Source organism: Pseudorca crassidens, chromosome 6 (genome assembly GCF_039906515.1).
Source record: "Pseudorca crassidens isolate mPseCra1 chromosome 6, mPseCra1.hap1, whole genome shotgun sequence".
NCBI classification, from domain to species: Eukaryota; Metazoa; Chordata; class Mammalia; order Artiodactyla; family Delphinidae; genus Pseudorca; species Pseudorca crassidens.
The window spans coordinates 27977134-27994162 of record NC_090301.1 but is presented as its reverse complement, the minus strand read 5'-3'; the positions used below and the strand labels follow the sequence as shown (position 1 = coordinate 27994162).

The window sequence follows — 17029 nt, the reverse complement described above, 5'->3', positions numbered from 1 at the left end:
TGGAAGAAAGTACGATTCATATAGCACTCATACGAGTTATATAATGCTCATCATAGGTTCTACAAGACCAAAGGTGTAATAGACATTAGTTAATAAGTAGTATTTGTGGAGACTTCATTTTGTAGTAGAAAATGTTCTCTCCCTTGAAAAGTTACCCTCTTCAGAATAGAGGTCAGTTCTGGAGGTTTCCCACCCTCCTGGAAGCTTCCCACCCTCCGCTCCTGAATCAGTACCTTTTGCCAGTGCATGATGCTTAAATGTGTTTTGATAATGTCATTAATATGAGTATGGTTTATTTTAGTAGGCTTATATTGATTTCTAAGTGTAGACTAATCTAGAGTCAGTAAAAGTCATTTAATTATTAAAATCAAGGAAATTCATTGCAAGGGCATTTTCATATGTTCCTATTATTTTTTTCGTATTAAATTTTCTAAGAATTTTATTCTTCTCTGTCAAATTTTGTAATATAATGTTGTTCTGTGTTCTAGCAAGTTTTAGAACGAATCAGTCGGATGACCCAAGGTGATTTGGTGATGTCGATGGACCAGCTGCTTACAAAACCTCACCTGGGCACCTGTCACAAATTTTACATGCAGATGTTTCAGTTGCCTAATGGTGAGTGATCTCTAGTATAGACTTACCTGGAATTGGGGACCTGAGGACATGAGTAAATTCATCAGTACTACAAGGGTGACTTAGTAGGAAATAGCTATTAGCAGTGGTTAAATGAGGACAGGCAACTGTTGTTTTACTTAAGGGTTTTTCTCTGGTAGATGTTAAGATGGTGAATTCTGTCTGGACTTCTGGATTGCCACCTAAGCCTTCTTAACCTTGTGTTTGTTTATTTGTAGAACAAACCAAAACACTGATGTTTTTTGAAGGCTGTCCACAGCACTTGGGCTGTACAATCAAGCTTAGAGGAGGCTCTGATTACGAGCTGGCTCGAGTTAAGGAGATCCTAATATTTATGATCTGTGTAGCTTATCATTCTCAACTAGAAATCTCCTTCCTCATGGATGAATTTGCTATGCCTCCTACATTAACACCAAACCCCTCCTTCCATTCTCTGATTGAGGGACAGGAGGATGAAGGGGCTGCACAAGAGCCATTCAGCGGAAGTCCCCTCCCCCGGGAGCCTGACTTCCCTCCGGACTTTCTGCCCTCTGATGATAGCAGTATGCTAGAATCAAGGATTCTGTTTGAGAAGGGTGATCAGGAAATTAAAAGTGTGCCACAGGATGTTGCCTCTTCGAAGCATCAAGAGCATGCCACAGCAGCTTGCCCAGCAGGTGCCCCCTGTGCTCTCTTTCCATCGGTACCGGAATCATTGCTGCCGCTCCATATAGATGACCAACAGGATGCCATAGGCAGTGAGCAGCCAGAGGCTTTGCAGCAAGCAGAGGAGCTACAGGATCCCAAAAGCCAGATGAGAGCCTTTAGAGACCCTCTACAGGATGACACTGGCCTGTATATTACTGAGGAAGTTACCTCCTCTGAAGATAAACGAAAGACTTATTCTTTGACCTTTAAACAGGAATTGAAAGATGTGATCCTCTGTATCTCCCCAGTAATCACATTCAGGGAGCCCTTCCTTTTAACTGAAAAGGGGATGAGATGCTCTACCCGAGATTATTTTGCGGAGCAGGTTTACTGGTCTCCTCTCCTCAATAAAGAGTTCAAAGAAATGGAGAGCAGGCGGAAGAAACAGATGCTCAGGGATCTCTCTGGCCTTCAGGGCATGAATGGAAGTGTTCAGGCCAAGTCTATTCAAGTCCTGCCCTCACACGAGCTAGTGAGCACCAGAATTGCCGAGCACCTGGGTGATAGCCAGAGCCTGGGGAGAATGCTGGCCGATTATCGGGCCAGAGGAGGAAGAATTCAGCAAAAAAATTCAGACCCTTTCGCTTATTCTAAGGATGCATCAGGTACTTCAAGTGGCAAATCCGGAAGCAAAAGTGAAGGTGACGAAGAGAAAGGGTTGATTACAAGTGATGCAGTGTGGTCAACAAAGGTGAGCAAGTCCACTTTGTGTGCTTGTGTAAATTTAAAATGTGTTGGGGACTTTCCTGGCCGTCCAGTGGTTAAGACTTCGCGCTCCCACTGCAGGGGGCGCAGGTTCTATCCCTGGTCGGGTAACTTAAGATCTCACATGCCTTGAGGTGCGGCCAAATAAATAAATAAATCTACGTAACATACATGTCTTTAAAAAAAATGTGTTGAAAATCTCTGCTATGGCGGGGTAAAAATAATCAAATATGACAAATTGCATGCAGATTTATTAAATATTTCCTCTATGCTTTTTTTGTCTAGGTCTTTCAGCTTATGTGTTGCTTTAAAATGTATGAAATAGGAGTGTAATGTAATGAAACTGGATTTTGAGGGTTTCAGGCTAAGTTCACAGTAAACTCAGGAGGAGCTCTGAGGTAGGACGGCGGCGTGGAGCTGCTTAAAATTTCTGGCATGATGACTCGGGTTTAGTGTGATGTGTCCTTGATCCTTTTAATGGCAGTGAGCAGGACAGTAAGAGTTGGAAGTTTATTGTAGGAAACGGATGTGTTTTAAAAAAATAAGGAAGCTTTATTCATAGATACATTATTGATAATGGTGGTAATAAAACTAATGAACAAATTTATCTCTAGATGAGGAAATACAGTTTTTTAATAAAACAAAAAGATGTTTGCTTTCACAAGTCTGGGAATGATTAATAATGGTACACCGTTTTTAATACATGAAATTGGCAAAAAAGAATGTGATAAGAGACATGGCTAATGAGGTATGGAAAAATACTTATAATAAACTAAATAAATTTATGTTTATATACATTTATGTAAACTTATTAAAAGTGATAGGGTGGTCTTTTAAATTTACATGAGTACATATATATTTTTGATTTAGGATTCCCATCTTTTATAACTTATTTCTGCAGATAAGTAAGCATTTGGTATAAGGATGCTTACATTTTATTATAATATATGTACAAGGGTGTTTACTGAAGCATTATTTCTAATTGTTTGCTGTTAAAAGGATGAGTTGGATCTCGTTTAATGACCCAGAGAGAACCCATGATATATTTTCTAGTGTTAAAAAGCAAATTGGGGCTTTCCTGGTGGCGCAGTGGTTGGGAGTCCGCCTGCCGATGCAGGGGACACGGGTTCGTGCACCGGTCCGGGAGGATCCCACATGCCATGGCCACTGGGCCTGCGCGTCCGGAGCCTGTGCTCCTTACAGGAGAGGCCACAACAGTGAGAGGCCCGCGCACCACAAAAAAAAAAAAAGAAAAAGCAAATTGTGTTTTAATATATGTAGCATCAAACCATTTTTGTAAAAAACCAAAATCACCTGTGTATACTTAAGTGAGTGTTTTTGTGTGTTTATGTGTATGAGCTAGCGAAAGTACATGGTTTTTAAACATACAGTCAAATTTGTCAATTTGGGAGGTAGGGCAGCATCAAAGGAGGAGAGGCTTTAAGTACTTCATGAACTTCTTCATATACCTCTGTACTGTTTGAATTTCAGCAGAGACAGGTGTTACCTTTGTTATGATCAAAAACAGGTATAAAGTACAAATAAATAAATACCTCAGGATTTAGATTTCTGTGTATCACAGGTTGATGTTATATCCAGCTATCAATTCAGACTATTTCATATTTAATTAACTATTTACTTCCAAGATAATTTAATGTAGTTTTGTAAAAATAAGAGTATTTAAGAAAACAAGCTATTTAGACATCTATTGGTATTTTTACGTTTCACTTAAACTTTTTGGATTGTTTTACCTCAAAAACTAACTGCTCTTCTTCCTTATAATTAGTGTCTTGTAGTTTTGAATCTTCACTGAAACCCCTGTAGTGATGACGGAGGCTTTACAGATCGAGTGGAGTGTGTTGGATGTTGGAGCCAGGCCTGGGGTTGGAGTGCGTTATGACTTGCGGTGCTCATCTGGATGTTCCTTCTCTTCCAGGTGGACTGTCTGAACCCTGCCAACCACCAGAGACTGTGCGTGCTCTTCAGCAGCTCTTCTGCCCAGTCCAGCAACGCTCCCAGTGCCTGTGTCAGTCCGTGGTAGGATTCCTTGCCCACCCCCCCGCACCCTCCCACTATTGTACTTGAGGATAGAATTCCAGCAAGTCTGAAAACAATTCAGCCATTAGGCTCTGTTTTTAGGTGCATGGCATGCTGCTGGTCATATGTGAATTGATGGAACTTTTGAACTTGTGAATTACGTATGAAATTTGTATTTGTTCATGGGTAGAAGTAAATGAAAGTACCTTTAGTGAGAGTGAAAACGGATGTGAGGGATGGAAGAGAAATTTGTAGTTATAAAAGTGAGAAAGTTGATACATAAAAGCTAGATTTAAGCATTTTGATAACATGTACAAATCAGGCAGGTTTTCTTTAGGCATCGCTTTCATAAAAGCGGTCAGTCTTTTGTCTTAAGTTTTATTCTAAAACTTAATTCGAAGTAGATTGATAGAAACACATTTTATAATGTTATAATTTATTTCCAGTGATAGTCACAAAAGCCTAGTTATTACATAGTTTAGTTTTAAAAGTACTAAAGAACATAACTGCTTGTTTTTGGAGTACTTTCCATGACAAAATGTGTTCCGTATTTTAATTTTGGACACCAGAAACACTTATTTCTACCAGTGAGATCAGGGATTCTTCCAGCATCAGTAGAGCTCTAGCAGTCTGACTTGGGGCTGGGTGAGCCCATGGGGATTTTCTCTGGGAGTTTAGGTCAAGGCTTGATATAAGATGTGGGTTTCGACAGGGTATGTATAGCTGAACTCTCTTATTTGTGGGCATTTATAAGTTGGATATAAAGTTAAGAATTGGCTTTCCTGGAGGAATGTGAGCTGCTGCTCTTTGTGCTCAGTAATGGTGTGGACTAGAGAGCAGAGACAGGAGTCCCATTTTATACTGACCGGGCTTACGGCTTTGTAAAGGAAACTTCTACTTCTTCCTAACTCAAATCAGTTTTACTCATTTAATATTACAGTTTGTGCATCCTGATTAAATAGTTTCATAGGATACTAATGGACTGGGAATGGATATGATGCTGTAGTGTGGCTAGTACAAACCTGTTTTATCAGATGAGGTAAAACCTGTTCTGTAACAACAAAAGCATAGTACCTGTTTTAATACTGTATTATAAGCAGATCTAACAGGTATCAGTTTGGAGTCTCATGAAATATCTTTTGCTGGGTGGTAATTCATATGATATGTTTCTAAGAAATCTTTTCTTTTAGGATTGTAACAATGGAATTTTATGGAAAAAATGATCTTACATTAGGAATATTTTTAGAGAGATACTGTTTCCGGTAAGAACCAATTTTCTCCTTATGTTCCATTTATGCTTTTTTGATGCCCAGAATTTCAACCTAAATATAAACATGAGTTGGAGCACTGTTGTGTGACCTTCCTGTTCATGCCACATGCCAGGGTTTACTATACAGAGAAGTAATCCTTTCATATTTCAACCCAGCATGTCTTCTCCAGTTCATTCCTCAGATCTTTGCCCATCTAATTGCCCCGCAATCCCACAGACTTTTTTTTCGGATGTCTGTTTTTACAGTGATTCAACTGGGAGGCAAGAGAAGCTAAGGACCTCAGTTTAAGTCTTAGAGCTATCACCTGCCACTTAATATGACAAAGAACAAGTAGTTTAATCTTTACCAGCCCCCTTTATAGGTATTAACAAACTCCACAAATGTCAGGAGTTTTAATAGGTAAAATGAGATGATGTTTTAGAAATACTTGGCAAATAGAAGGTGCTTAACAAGTGGAACCTATCACTGTGATGTGGTTGAAGGCAGGATGTTCAGCTGCAGGCTCTGAGCAGGATGAGTGGTACCCCGAGCAGATCATCCACCAGTCGTCCTTACTCTTGACAGGATGCTGCACTTTCTCTACAGTGGTCCTGATTAGCCAGGATTCACTATACACTGCTCCTCGGTTTCGTGGTTAATGTGAGGACTTTCTTTTTGTCAAAGGCCTTCCTATCAGTGTCCTAGCATGTTCTGTGATACCCCCATGGTGCATCACATTCGACGCTTTGTCCATGGCCAAGGCTGTGTGCAGATAATCCTGAAGGAGTTGGATTCTCCAGTACCTGGATATCAGCATACAATTCTCACCTATTCCTGGTGCAGAATCTGCAAACAGGTAAGTGTACCCTGTTGCTATAATATATCACATAGTATCTTTTATTTCTGTATTTATATAGTTCTTTTTTGGGGGGGAGGGTGGCCTCTGTTTTTTTGGATTTAGTATTTGTCTTTGGGCTCTTATTTATTTTACCTTCTAGTGCTGTATGTTCCCTTTAATGTTTGTTTCCTAAAGATTCCATTTTAGGATTTATCAGTCATTATATAAAACATAGGGTACCATGCCCAGTAAAATAGATCTTGACAGTTCTCCATTATGTTTGTTTATTCATTCAGTAAATGCTTATTGAGCACCACCTAGGTGCCAGGTACTGTGCTAGGCCCTAGGAAAGAAGGAAGAAGAAGGTCAGGCTCCTGTCCTCTAGCGGGGGAGACAGACTTACAGTGATTACAGTATGCTAGAATGCTTGTGTAAGTTTAAGTCTATGTCAACATTTCTATCTTAAGACATACAGATGTGAGACCATGTTTAATTGATCTCTGCTGGTTTTCATATACATTCTTGAGGAAAGAACCATGTGTTTTACTTCTTCTGTGTGTTTTTCTAACTCTGCAGAGAATATTTGGTGCCAATATTATGTTTTTAATATATACTTTTTATTCAAATTGTTAACAGTGAGCATATGCCAAATTTAACTTCATTGTTATCTTAATTGGCTTATTTTGGAGTGTATGTTTGGAGGCACATATGGGAATTATAGATAAAATAATAGTGCAACCCATTTCAGTACCAGAGGTTGAGGAGGGCAAAGTCAAAGGTAGTGCCTTCTTCGGTAGGAACAAAGAGCCATGAGATCATTTCTTGCAATGATTGGTCTTTTTAGACTTGTTCTTCTAGGCCTTTAGTTTGCTGTTAGACAGCTGGCAATATTTTGTTGTAGAAGATGTGAACTTCTGTAGATTGACCAGTGAACTAAATGAATAACTTAATTCGATCTTTATATCTTGCATGTTTGGTGTATGCACTTTATTTTAAAACAAAAACTTCTGCCTTTGGGGTTATGTTAGAAAGGAAAAGGTAAACAGTTTTTGTTACACAGAAATGAAAACTTTTAGGTGTCCAAAAAAGTTATATATGACCAAATATTAGTATACTTACTATTAAATTTCTGTAAGCCATGATAATAGAAAAATGGGCAAGGGGTGTGACAAAGCAATTTAATACAAATGGCCAGTAGACATGTGCAAATACATTTTACTCATTAGTAATAATCAAAGAAGTATAAATAAATAAAATAAATGGAATGTGTTTTTATTTAGTTAGTTTTTAAAGAAGGTACATTTCAAAGATTTATAATTCCTGAGATTGGTAAGAAAGTAGGGAAATTGATATTCTCAGATACTGTTGGAGATTGTCTCCCAAAACAGGTGTACTGGTTTACACAATGTGGCAGAAAGTATCAAAGACCATATAAATGTCCATGCCTTTTGACCTACCGATTTCCATTTTCGTTAATTTATTCCAAGGAAATAATAATTATGCATATTTATAAGTATATATATATACATATATATGTATATATATACATACACACACAATAGGGAAGTTCATCAAAATAGTGAAAAACTTGTAATGTCTTAAATGCACATCAATAGGGATTGGTTAAATAATTCCATATTATGGGATACTCTGCAGCCATTAAAAATCAAATTGTATAAGAATATTCTATGTGGGAAAATATGATATATTGCTAATAAAAAAAAGGTTATGAAGCTAATTATAGGGAACAGTTTTTATTTATAAACATCCCAGCTAAGCATATATGTATTCATGTATAGAAAGAAAGCAAACATACTAGCATATTGATGGTGGTAGTGGGATTACTGGCAAGAGAGTTTTCCCCAGCCATCCCTAACTCCACCCACCTTGAAGCATTTTTTTCTTCTTCTAGTTTTCTGTAGTCAGAATATACTAGATTTGTACTAGAGAAGAAAATACATTGTTTTTTAAAAAAGAGATTCTCAATATGTGATTAGATAACAATTTATGCTGAATTTCAGGTAACACCAGTTGTTGCTCTTTCCAATGAGTCCTGGTCCATGTCATTTGCAAAATACCTTGAACTTAGGTTTTATGGGCACCAGTACACCCGTAGAGCCAATGCTGAGCCGTGTGGTCACTCCATCCACCATGATTATCACCAGTATTTCTCCTATAACCAGATGGTGGCATCTTTCAGGTAAGAAGTCTGAGCGACCTTGTCACAATCACATACTCCCTGGAAGGCTTTATAACATTTCCAGTATTACTAGATTGAATTAATTTTTGGTGTGTGTTGTTCCCCATTCCCACTCTTGCAAAGGCAGAGGGCCATACTCTGTGAAGAGCTTTCAGTGTTATTATTTTATTTAATCCTTTAAGAAATATGTATTATTATCACCCTAACTTAGCTTATAGCTGACAGATAGAGCTAGCAAGTCATGATCCATGATTCTTGCTACTGCAGTTGTTACTCTTAACCATTGTTTTTGCATCTGAGAGCTTATCAGAATTTTGCTAAGACATTACTTAGCCATAAGGGTAATCGGATATTCCGGACAGAGCTAAAATCACTAGTTCAAAGAATGGGTGTTTACACTTGTTCTTAAATGATTTGAGAAAGCCTTCGGGCTGTGCCTTCAGAATATACCCAGAACATGTGTCACCACCTCCACCACTACCACTCTGGACTGAACCTCTGTTGTCTTTTACTAGATTATTGCACTAACCTCAATCAGTTTCCTTTTGGCCTTACCCGCTGCAGCCTGTTCTCAACACAGCAGTCAGAGTGGTCCTGTTATATGAAAATCAACTCAGGCCACTCATGTGCTCTAGAGCCTCCAGTGGGTGTCTGTTTCACCCTGAGTGACGGCCAGAGTCCATTTACGAGCCTGTGAGCCCCTACATGCTCTGGCTTCTCACCCCCTACTACAGCCCCCCTTGCTCACCATACTTTAGCCTCACTGGCCTCCTGGCTGGACCTCAGCTATGTCAGGTAGGCTCCTACCTGGGAGCCCTGCACTTGCTCTTCTGTCTCTGAGCTGCCTGCTCCCAGATATCTGCCTACTTTTCCTTATTTCCTGCAGGTCTTTGTTCAGATTTCACCTGCCCTGACTCCCTCTCACTCCTGGCACTCCTTGCTTCCCTTTCCTGCTTTATTTCGCCCTGTAGCACCTACTATCTGGCGTAAGATATGTTTTAAGTATTTGTTTTTGTTTATCGCCCAAGCCTTATTATTCCTGAATCATGAGAGCAAGAATTTTGGCCCTTACTCCATGCTGTATCTCAGCACCGAAAACAACATCTGACACATAATAGGCACAAATAGGTACACAAATAGGAAATACTTGTAATTGAACCCTATTTCCTTTTTTAAGCAAGAGCTATTAACCATGAACCTAGGGCCTAGGTGAGATATAGCATTTACTAGACATCATGAACTTCAGGTGGAAAGGAAACTCACAAAGAATCCTTCGGAACTGAGAAGGTAGTGAATACCTGTGTGTCTAAGCTAATTGTAGGAAGGAGTCCCTCTGCTCATTCATGGAGGTTTATATCCCAGTCATTTGTTTTTAAAGCACATGAGGATGGCCTCGGGGGATAAAAGATGACATCACAATGCAGGGGAAAAATAAAACAAAATCTTTTTAAAACTGGGGAGGGTATTTGTAATGGCTGAAAGTTGCCTTCAGTATTTTTGATTGTTTTAAAAATGCCATTTCATAGAAACTTTATGATCTCTTGCACCTCATAGGACTTAGTTGGCATCTCTACTCAAAATATTAAAATATTTTTCACTTTTCTACTATTACTTGTATTTTTTCCTCTCAGTTATTCTCCCATTCGGCTTCTTGAAGTGTGTGTTCCACTTCCCAAAATATTCATTAAACGTCAGGTCCCACTAAAAGTGGCCCTTCTTCAGGATCTGAAGGACTTCTTTCAAAAGTAAGTTTTATTTTCTTTGGTCATCTGTTTTTGTTTCGTACTGCCTGAAATCTAAACTATTTTAAATATCATGTTTGTTCCTTTAGCTTTCTTCGAAAACAGAAATAACCTGTTTTTCTAATTGTATGTTATATATGCCTGATGTAAAAAAGGAAAAGTGTAGACGGTTCATAAAAGTACTAACAAAGAAGTCAAACGCTCTCAGGCATAACAACTATTAAAATTTTGATATACGTCCTTTTTTGTTCTGCAAAATTGTATGTGATTCTTAATTAGATAAGACCTAGTTAAAGTTTTGTGTGTACATCTTTTTTCTACTTGTGTGAGATTAGACAATTTGATTCTGACTTTTCTAAAGTGTTCAATATTGTTTATGTTTATATTGTTAGAGTTTCACAGGTATATCTTGCTGTGGATGAAAGACTCGCATCTTTGAAAACTGATACATTTAGCAAAACAAGAGAGGAGAAAATGGAAGATATCTTTGCACAAAAAGAGGTAATTCATTTTTCTGACAGAAACCCAAATGTTAGCTGTGAACTTGTTAGAGGTTCCTTTTGGGGTGTGTCTCAGATTGCTGGAGTGGTTTCTGTTCCTCATAGATGGAAGAAAGCGAGTTCAAGAGCTGGACTGAGAAGATGCAAGCACGGCTCCTGTCTTCCTCTGTGGAGACCCCTCAGCAACTGCAGTCGGTCTTTGAGTCACTCATCGCCAAGAAACAAAGCCTCTGCGAAGTGCTGCAGGCTTGGAATAACAGGTGTGACTTTGCGGTCCGGTGTTTCTTTTACATTATTGCAAAATTTGCTCTGCTATCATGTTTTTGATGTAAATGTCCTTATTAATTTGGATGTTTCCTTTTACTCTCAAGTTGTAGGAGCTTTATTTTTATTGCCACTACCACCCTTCACCTCTTTCATCCTTTAAAGTGTAGGTTGTGAAGTTAAAAAAAACAAAGATGAGAATAGCCTTCATTGCTGTTGCAAATACAGTGTGTGTGCTTAATGAACCTAATTTATCTGTATTAGTATGTCATGGAGTGATTATTGGGTTTTAGGCCATTACTTTCAACTCTATTATTTTGTGTATCTTGTACCTTTATTTAAATATTTATTTGGGGAAATATTTCCCTTTAATGCTTATTGAAAAGTTCAGTTAGATTATTATAGCATTTATTGAGCACTTGGACCATGCTAGGCACTAAGTAAGGCAGTAGATGGACATGCACTCTTTTATTTGATTTTGAGTCCTACAATGTATGTATACTGATTGCATTTTACAGAGGAAACTGTGGCTGTACGAGACTAAGGGATTTGCCCAAGTTATATAGCTGTTAATTGTCAGAGCTCGGCTTTGAGCCCAGGTCTGTTGGTCTTTACCACCCGTATTTTTTACGTTATGTTGTATTGTCTCATTATAACTTGCTATTCTTTTATTACTATAGTCATATCAGTAACAAGTAATTAACTGATTAGAAAGAAAACAAAAATTTAGTCTTAGTTACGTACAGCTTTAAAATCTATTGCATTCGAAATAGGAAAATCTAATTCTTGTGGTTTCAAAGCTATAAGGAGAATATGTGTAAACATTATTCAGGATATTAGAAGGAAAATCATATTCTTCTTTTCTCTTTTCCTTTTTTTCATTAACTATAGGTTGCAGGACCTTTTCCAGCAAGAAAAGGGTAGAAAGCGGCCTTCAGTTCCTCCAAGTCCTGGAAGACTGAGGCAAGGGGAAGAAAGCAAGGTAATGAAATGTAGTTTTGTCTTTGAGCCTATGTATTGGTATAGATATAATTAATTTCTCTTATGACACTTAGAAGTGGTAGTTTAGGGACTTCCCTGGTGGTGCATTGGTTAAGAATCCACCTGCCAACGCAAGGGACACGGGTTCGATCCCTGGTCCGGGAAGATCCCACATGCCACGGAGCAACTAAGCCCGTGTGCCACAACTACTGAGCCTGTGCTCTAGAGCCCACAAGCCACAACTACTGAAGCCCGCGCACCTAGAGCCCGTGCTCCACAACAAGAGAAGCCATCACAGTGAGAAGCCCGCGCACCACAACGAAGAGTAGCCGCTGCTCGTTGCAACTAGAAAAGCCCACGTGCAGCAATGAAGACCCAATGCAGCCAAAAAAAAATAAAGTGGTAGCTTAATATATACTTTATTAATAATAGTAGGAGTTTTTAGTTTTGAAGTTATGAGGTTTCTTGGTGATGTGACCTGGATTAATTTTTTTTATCTTAGCCTGAAATAAAATACATTATAATTCATTTATTGGAAACATTTATCAAAAGCTACTGTCTACTGGCATCACTGAGGATAGTATCACAGAGGCAGTAAATGCTATAAAGGAGAAGGTGTGGATGTGCTGAGTGTATAATAGAGTCCTAATTTACTTTACTGTGAGTTTTGGGTGTTCTTATCTCTGTGCTTAAGTGAGAAGCTTTTCTTAAGGGGTCTGCACCAGGTTAGTTCTACATGTTGATTTAATTAACCTTTTCTAACTGTATTAGTTTTCTCTTGCTGCACAGCACATTACGCCAAACTTAGTGACCTAAAACATAAATTTATTATCTCACAGTGTGTCAGGACTCTGGCACAGTGTGGCTGGGTTCTCTGCTCACAGAACTGAGATGAAGGTTTTGGCCAGTGCTGTTACCTGAGGCTCAGGATCTTCTTCCAAGCTCATCTAGGTTGTTGGCAGAGTTGAATTCCTAGTGGTTATAGGACTGAGGTCCCCCATTTGTTGCTGGCAGTTGACTAGAGGCGATTCTCAACTCCTAGAGGCTGCCTGATTCCTTGCATGTGGCTCTGTTCATCTTCAAAGCGAACAGCAGTGGATTGAATCCTTTTCATATTTCAAATCTCTGAATTCTTCTGCTGTGTCTGACCTCTGGACACAGATTTAAAGGACACATGTGATTAGGTCAGGCCTACCTGGTTAATCTCTGTAGTTTAAGGTTAACTGATTTTGGGACCTTACATACGTGGTAAAATCCCTTCACAACAGTATCTGGATTAATGTTTGGTTGAATAACTGTGTGTGTGTATGCCAGGGGGTGGAGTTCTTGGGGGCCATCACAGAATTCTACTTACCATGCTAACCATGAACAGATGAATTAATGTCAGTATATTATAAGGGCTTAATATTCTGTTATCATGAGGGCTTTTGAGAAAATATCTTTTTGTACAAGTATGTAGTATTTGTAGCAGAGTATTTTCATGGAATGATGGGTTCAAGTGCCTTGGATCTTTGTGTTATTTAGTAACACTGTGTAACTGAATTCCTCCTTTTTGTCTCATGAATAACTGTGTAGGAATCACTTTTCCTTAAAGTTTAGGTGAGAGTAAGAATAAGAATTACTGAAGATGATTTATTAGTATTTGCCAAGTAGTTAAGGACAATTAACGGCTATTACAAACTGCTAGTGGCCTGTTTGCCTACTGATGAAACAGTGAAGCTAGTGGTGTAAGACCTCTAATTATAATATTGAGACATAGAATTGAAAATACAAAATCAGTCAGTAGATGATTATCTTTTTTTTGTGTGCGATACGCGGGCCTCTCACTGTTGTGGCCTCTCCCGTTGCGGAGCACAGGGTCCAGACGCGCAGGCTCAGCGGCCATGGCTCACGGGCCCAGCCGCTCCGTGGCATGTGGGATCTTCCCGGACCGGGGCACGAACCCGTGTCCCCTGCATCAGCAGGCAGACCCTCAACCACTGCGCCACCAGGGAAGCCCCGATGATTATCTTTTTGAAAGATCAAAAGTTGAATTGAAAATCTGTAGCACTGCCTTTGTATTCATTCATTTGATAAATAGTTCTTGAGTGCTTTTAGGCACTGTTCTGAGTGCAAGGAATTCACGTTTGTGAATGAAGGCCATGGTTATTGTCCCTATGGAACGTTTGTCTAATGAGACTGACAATAAACAGATGAACCAATAAACATTTAAAAAACAAATGGAAACAAGGCTATGAAGAAAAAAATTGAAAGAAATGGAGAGTATTGCTAGGGGAGTAGGTGATGGTGAGTTATTTTACATAGGGTGCCCAGGGAGGTCTCTCTGGTATGGTGAACAAATCAAAGAACATTTTAAGTAGCAGTCTAAGACATGACTTTGTAATGAAATTGTACTCAGGGCTGATAGTCATTTAAAATGTATCTTATCTATGGATAATGGGACTTGTGAAAGTCCAGTGGGTAATCAAAGATTACTAGGCTTAATGGATAATCCTAAGTAGTTCCTAGATGCTTTAATGGGTCTGTGAGCTATTGTTTAGAACAGTATTCTCAAAGTATGGTTCAAGGATCCTGGGGGTCCAAGACCCTTTCAAGGGCTCCACAAGGTTTCTCTTTTTCTTTTTTAATTAATTAATTAATTAATTAATTTATGGCTGTGTTGGGTCTTCGTTGCTGCGCACTGGCTTTCTCTAGTTGTGGCGAGCAGGGGCTTCTCTTTGCTGCGGTGCATGGGCTTCTCATTCCTGTGGCTTCTTGTTGCGGAGCATGGGCTTTGGGCGCACGGGCTTCAGTAGTTGTGGCACGCGGGCTCAGTAGTTGTGGCTCATGGGCTTAGTTGCTCCGCAGCATGTGGGATCTTCCCGGACCAGGGATCGAACCCGTGTCCCCTGCATTGGCAGGAGGATTCTTAACCACTGTGCCACCGGGGAAGCCTTCCCTTTTTCAACTATATATCTGTGTGAGGCTAGATTTTCTTTATATACTTCAATCATAATAATATAGCTCAACAGGTTAAATGCAGAAGTCGGAGAGGAATTTAACTGTCTTCTATTAAGCTAGGCATTAAAGTAATTGTAAAAGTGTAAAACAATGCCACTCTTAATTTTTTTTAAAAAAATCTATTTTTAATTAAAATATGTTTTTTATGTTAATATGTAATGGGTTTATTATTGTTATTTTTAAATAAATTAATAAACGTACGTTCTATAACTTTTTCAGTTTTGATTTTCTAATAAGGAAAAATTGGAAGATATAACCCACATAAACAAAAGCTATCTGAGTGTCTTAATGATTCTTAAGAGGTTGAAAGGGTCTTGAGGACAAAATGGTTAAGATTCACTGGGTTAAAAAAATTTTTTTTTAAATTTAAAATTTTAAATTTAATGTTTCCTTAAGAATAAAGTATTTTGTTCTCTACAGATAAGTGCAATGGATGCATCTCCACGGAATGCTTCTCCAGGACTTCAAAATGGGGAAAAAGGTTGGTCCTTGAGTCTGGTGATCACCTGTCATTGAATTTAAGACATTTCTTAGTCTATAAGTTGTTTTTAACTACTAAATATTGAGAATTTTTTTCTGATGCAATTGGACATAGACTTTTTTTTCCTTCCTGTAAAACGTTTGTAGCACTCTAAGTTTAAGATTATCATAAAGTACATTGCATAAGATAAGTTAGGATATAGAAATACATGATAAATAGAGAAGATTGCTTTTAGGGAAAGAACAAAAAGACAAAAGGAAACTGAATTTCTGTCTGGATTGTTATAAAGTCAACTGCCAGGTTTCATGGAAAAAAAACTTATAAAGTTTAATTTATATTTTTGTATCACTAAAATCCTTTCCAGACTTAATTTTTCCTCAGTATTTCGTAGAGTAACTTTTCTAGGTGCTATCCTAGAAAATTGGTAGGGAAATTTACTTAGACTATCTTTGTAGAACAAGAGCTCAACTCAGAATTCTTGGCATTTTTCTATCATAAGTAAGTGAATTTCCCCCCGAGAATAAGCATGTGATTTTTCCCCCCAGTAGTGTCATAATTGCATTCTCTATTAAATTGAATGAACTAATATTTAGGTAGGCATTATGGTCTAGTGCAAAGAATATGGCATAGGAGCCAGAAATGGTTACCAGTCACAGTGCTGTCACTAAGATCTGATTGGGTTCAAGTCATATAACCTGTCTGGATTTTTGTATCCATTTCTAAAATACACACTGAAATGGCCTATGTAACTTTTAAGAAGCTAAAATTCTTTGATTTATGAAGTAGAAATAGGAGTTGGCATTTTAAAAACATTGCTGTTAGATAGAAATGGACATAATGTTTTAAAGTGACTCATTTGCACTCTGTTTTTCTTTAGAGGACCGCTTCTTAGCTACCCTGTCCAGTCAGAGCTCCACCAGTTCCCCCCACCTCCAGCTGCCCACTCCTCCCGAAGGCGTGCCTGAGCAGGCCGTGGGAGGGCCCCCAGAACTTGATACCACCAGCAGTTCCGAAGGTACAGGTCAAGTCACTTTTACTGCACTTCGTCCAATAGAGACAAACACTCTGAGTGCTGTGACACAATTCTTTCTTAGCCCTTTAGGATTTAAAGTTTTTACTATTGAAAGGGTTCTTTCAGATGTAGCTTTTTACCATATCCCTTCTTCAGTTGCACTGCTTGACATGTAAATATCTCAGTAACAAAATGTTATTTCAGCTGCATCTACTTTCTGGGGATATTACTTTCTTAAGTCTCATTAAAGCCCATGATTTTTGCCTTGTAAGAAGGAAAGAGAAATTGCAGCCTTTTTCTAACAACAAATATTTGTTTCACTAATAGCAAATTTATACCTTTTTTCTTTCTTTCCTTGCTTTCTCTTTAAGCACCAACTACTTAATTGTAGCGTAAACTTTAAAAATATCTTTTAAATTGCAATTAAACTCAGATGTAATAGCCACAGTGTGCATAACTGATTTGAAGTGGCAACAGGAACAGCTGTGACTGAGTCCATGCATGCTCGGCCAGTAATTATGTCATGGCTGCCGCCTGGCCCTGTGATGATAAGAGGCCATCGGTTGCAGGATGATCTCAACTTCAAACATGTTGAAACGTAAAAAAAAAAAAAAACAAGCCACTTGGGGTCAGTGCTATGTATGCTTCACTATTGCTTCCTGTTTGATAGTCATTATTCCTAGATCAAAAATTTTACAC

The 17029-nt window shown here is 38.5% G+C and overlaps 1 protein-coding gene across 13 annotated transcripts in view; it reads left to right on the top strand.

Annotated features, from left to right (window-relative positions):
- PIKFYVE (phosphoinositide kinase, FYVE-type zinc finger containing) overlaps positions 1 to 17029 on the top strand; it is a 77620-nt gene that overhangs the window by 45197 nt on the left and 15394 nt on the right. For all 13 annotated transcript variants that reach the window (XM_067740795.1, XM_067740798.1, XM_067740794.1 and 10 more), the window contains 12 exons: positions 489 to 615; positions 852 to 2011; positions 3962 to 4062; positions 5253 to 5324; positions 5997 to 6168; positions 8172 to 8350; positions 9982 to 10095; positions 10485 to 10593; positions 10698 to 10852; positions 11748 to 11838; positions 15258 to 15318; positions 16196 to 16333. In XM_067740795.1, the coding sequence (XP_067596896.1) occupies positions 489 to 615; positions 852 to 2011; positions 3962 to 4062; positions 5253 to 5324; positions 5997 to 6168; positions 8172 to 8350; positions 9982 to 10095; positions 10485 to 10593; positions 10698 to 10852; positions 11748 to 11838; positions 15258 to 15318; positions 16196 to 16333 (2479 nt within the window). The remainder of the gene's footprint in view (positions 1 to 488; positions 616 to 851; positions 2012 to 3961; positions 4063 to 5252; positions 5325 to 5996; positions 6169 to 8171; positions 8351 to 9981; positions 10096 to 10484; positions 10594 to 10697; positions 10853 to 11747; positions 11839 to 15257; positions 15319 to 16195; positions 16334 to 17029) is intronic.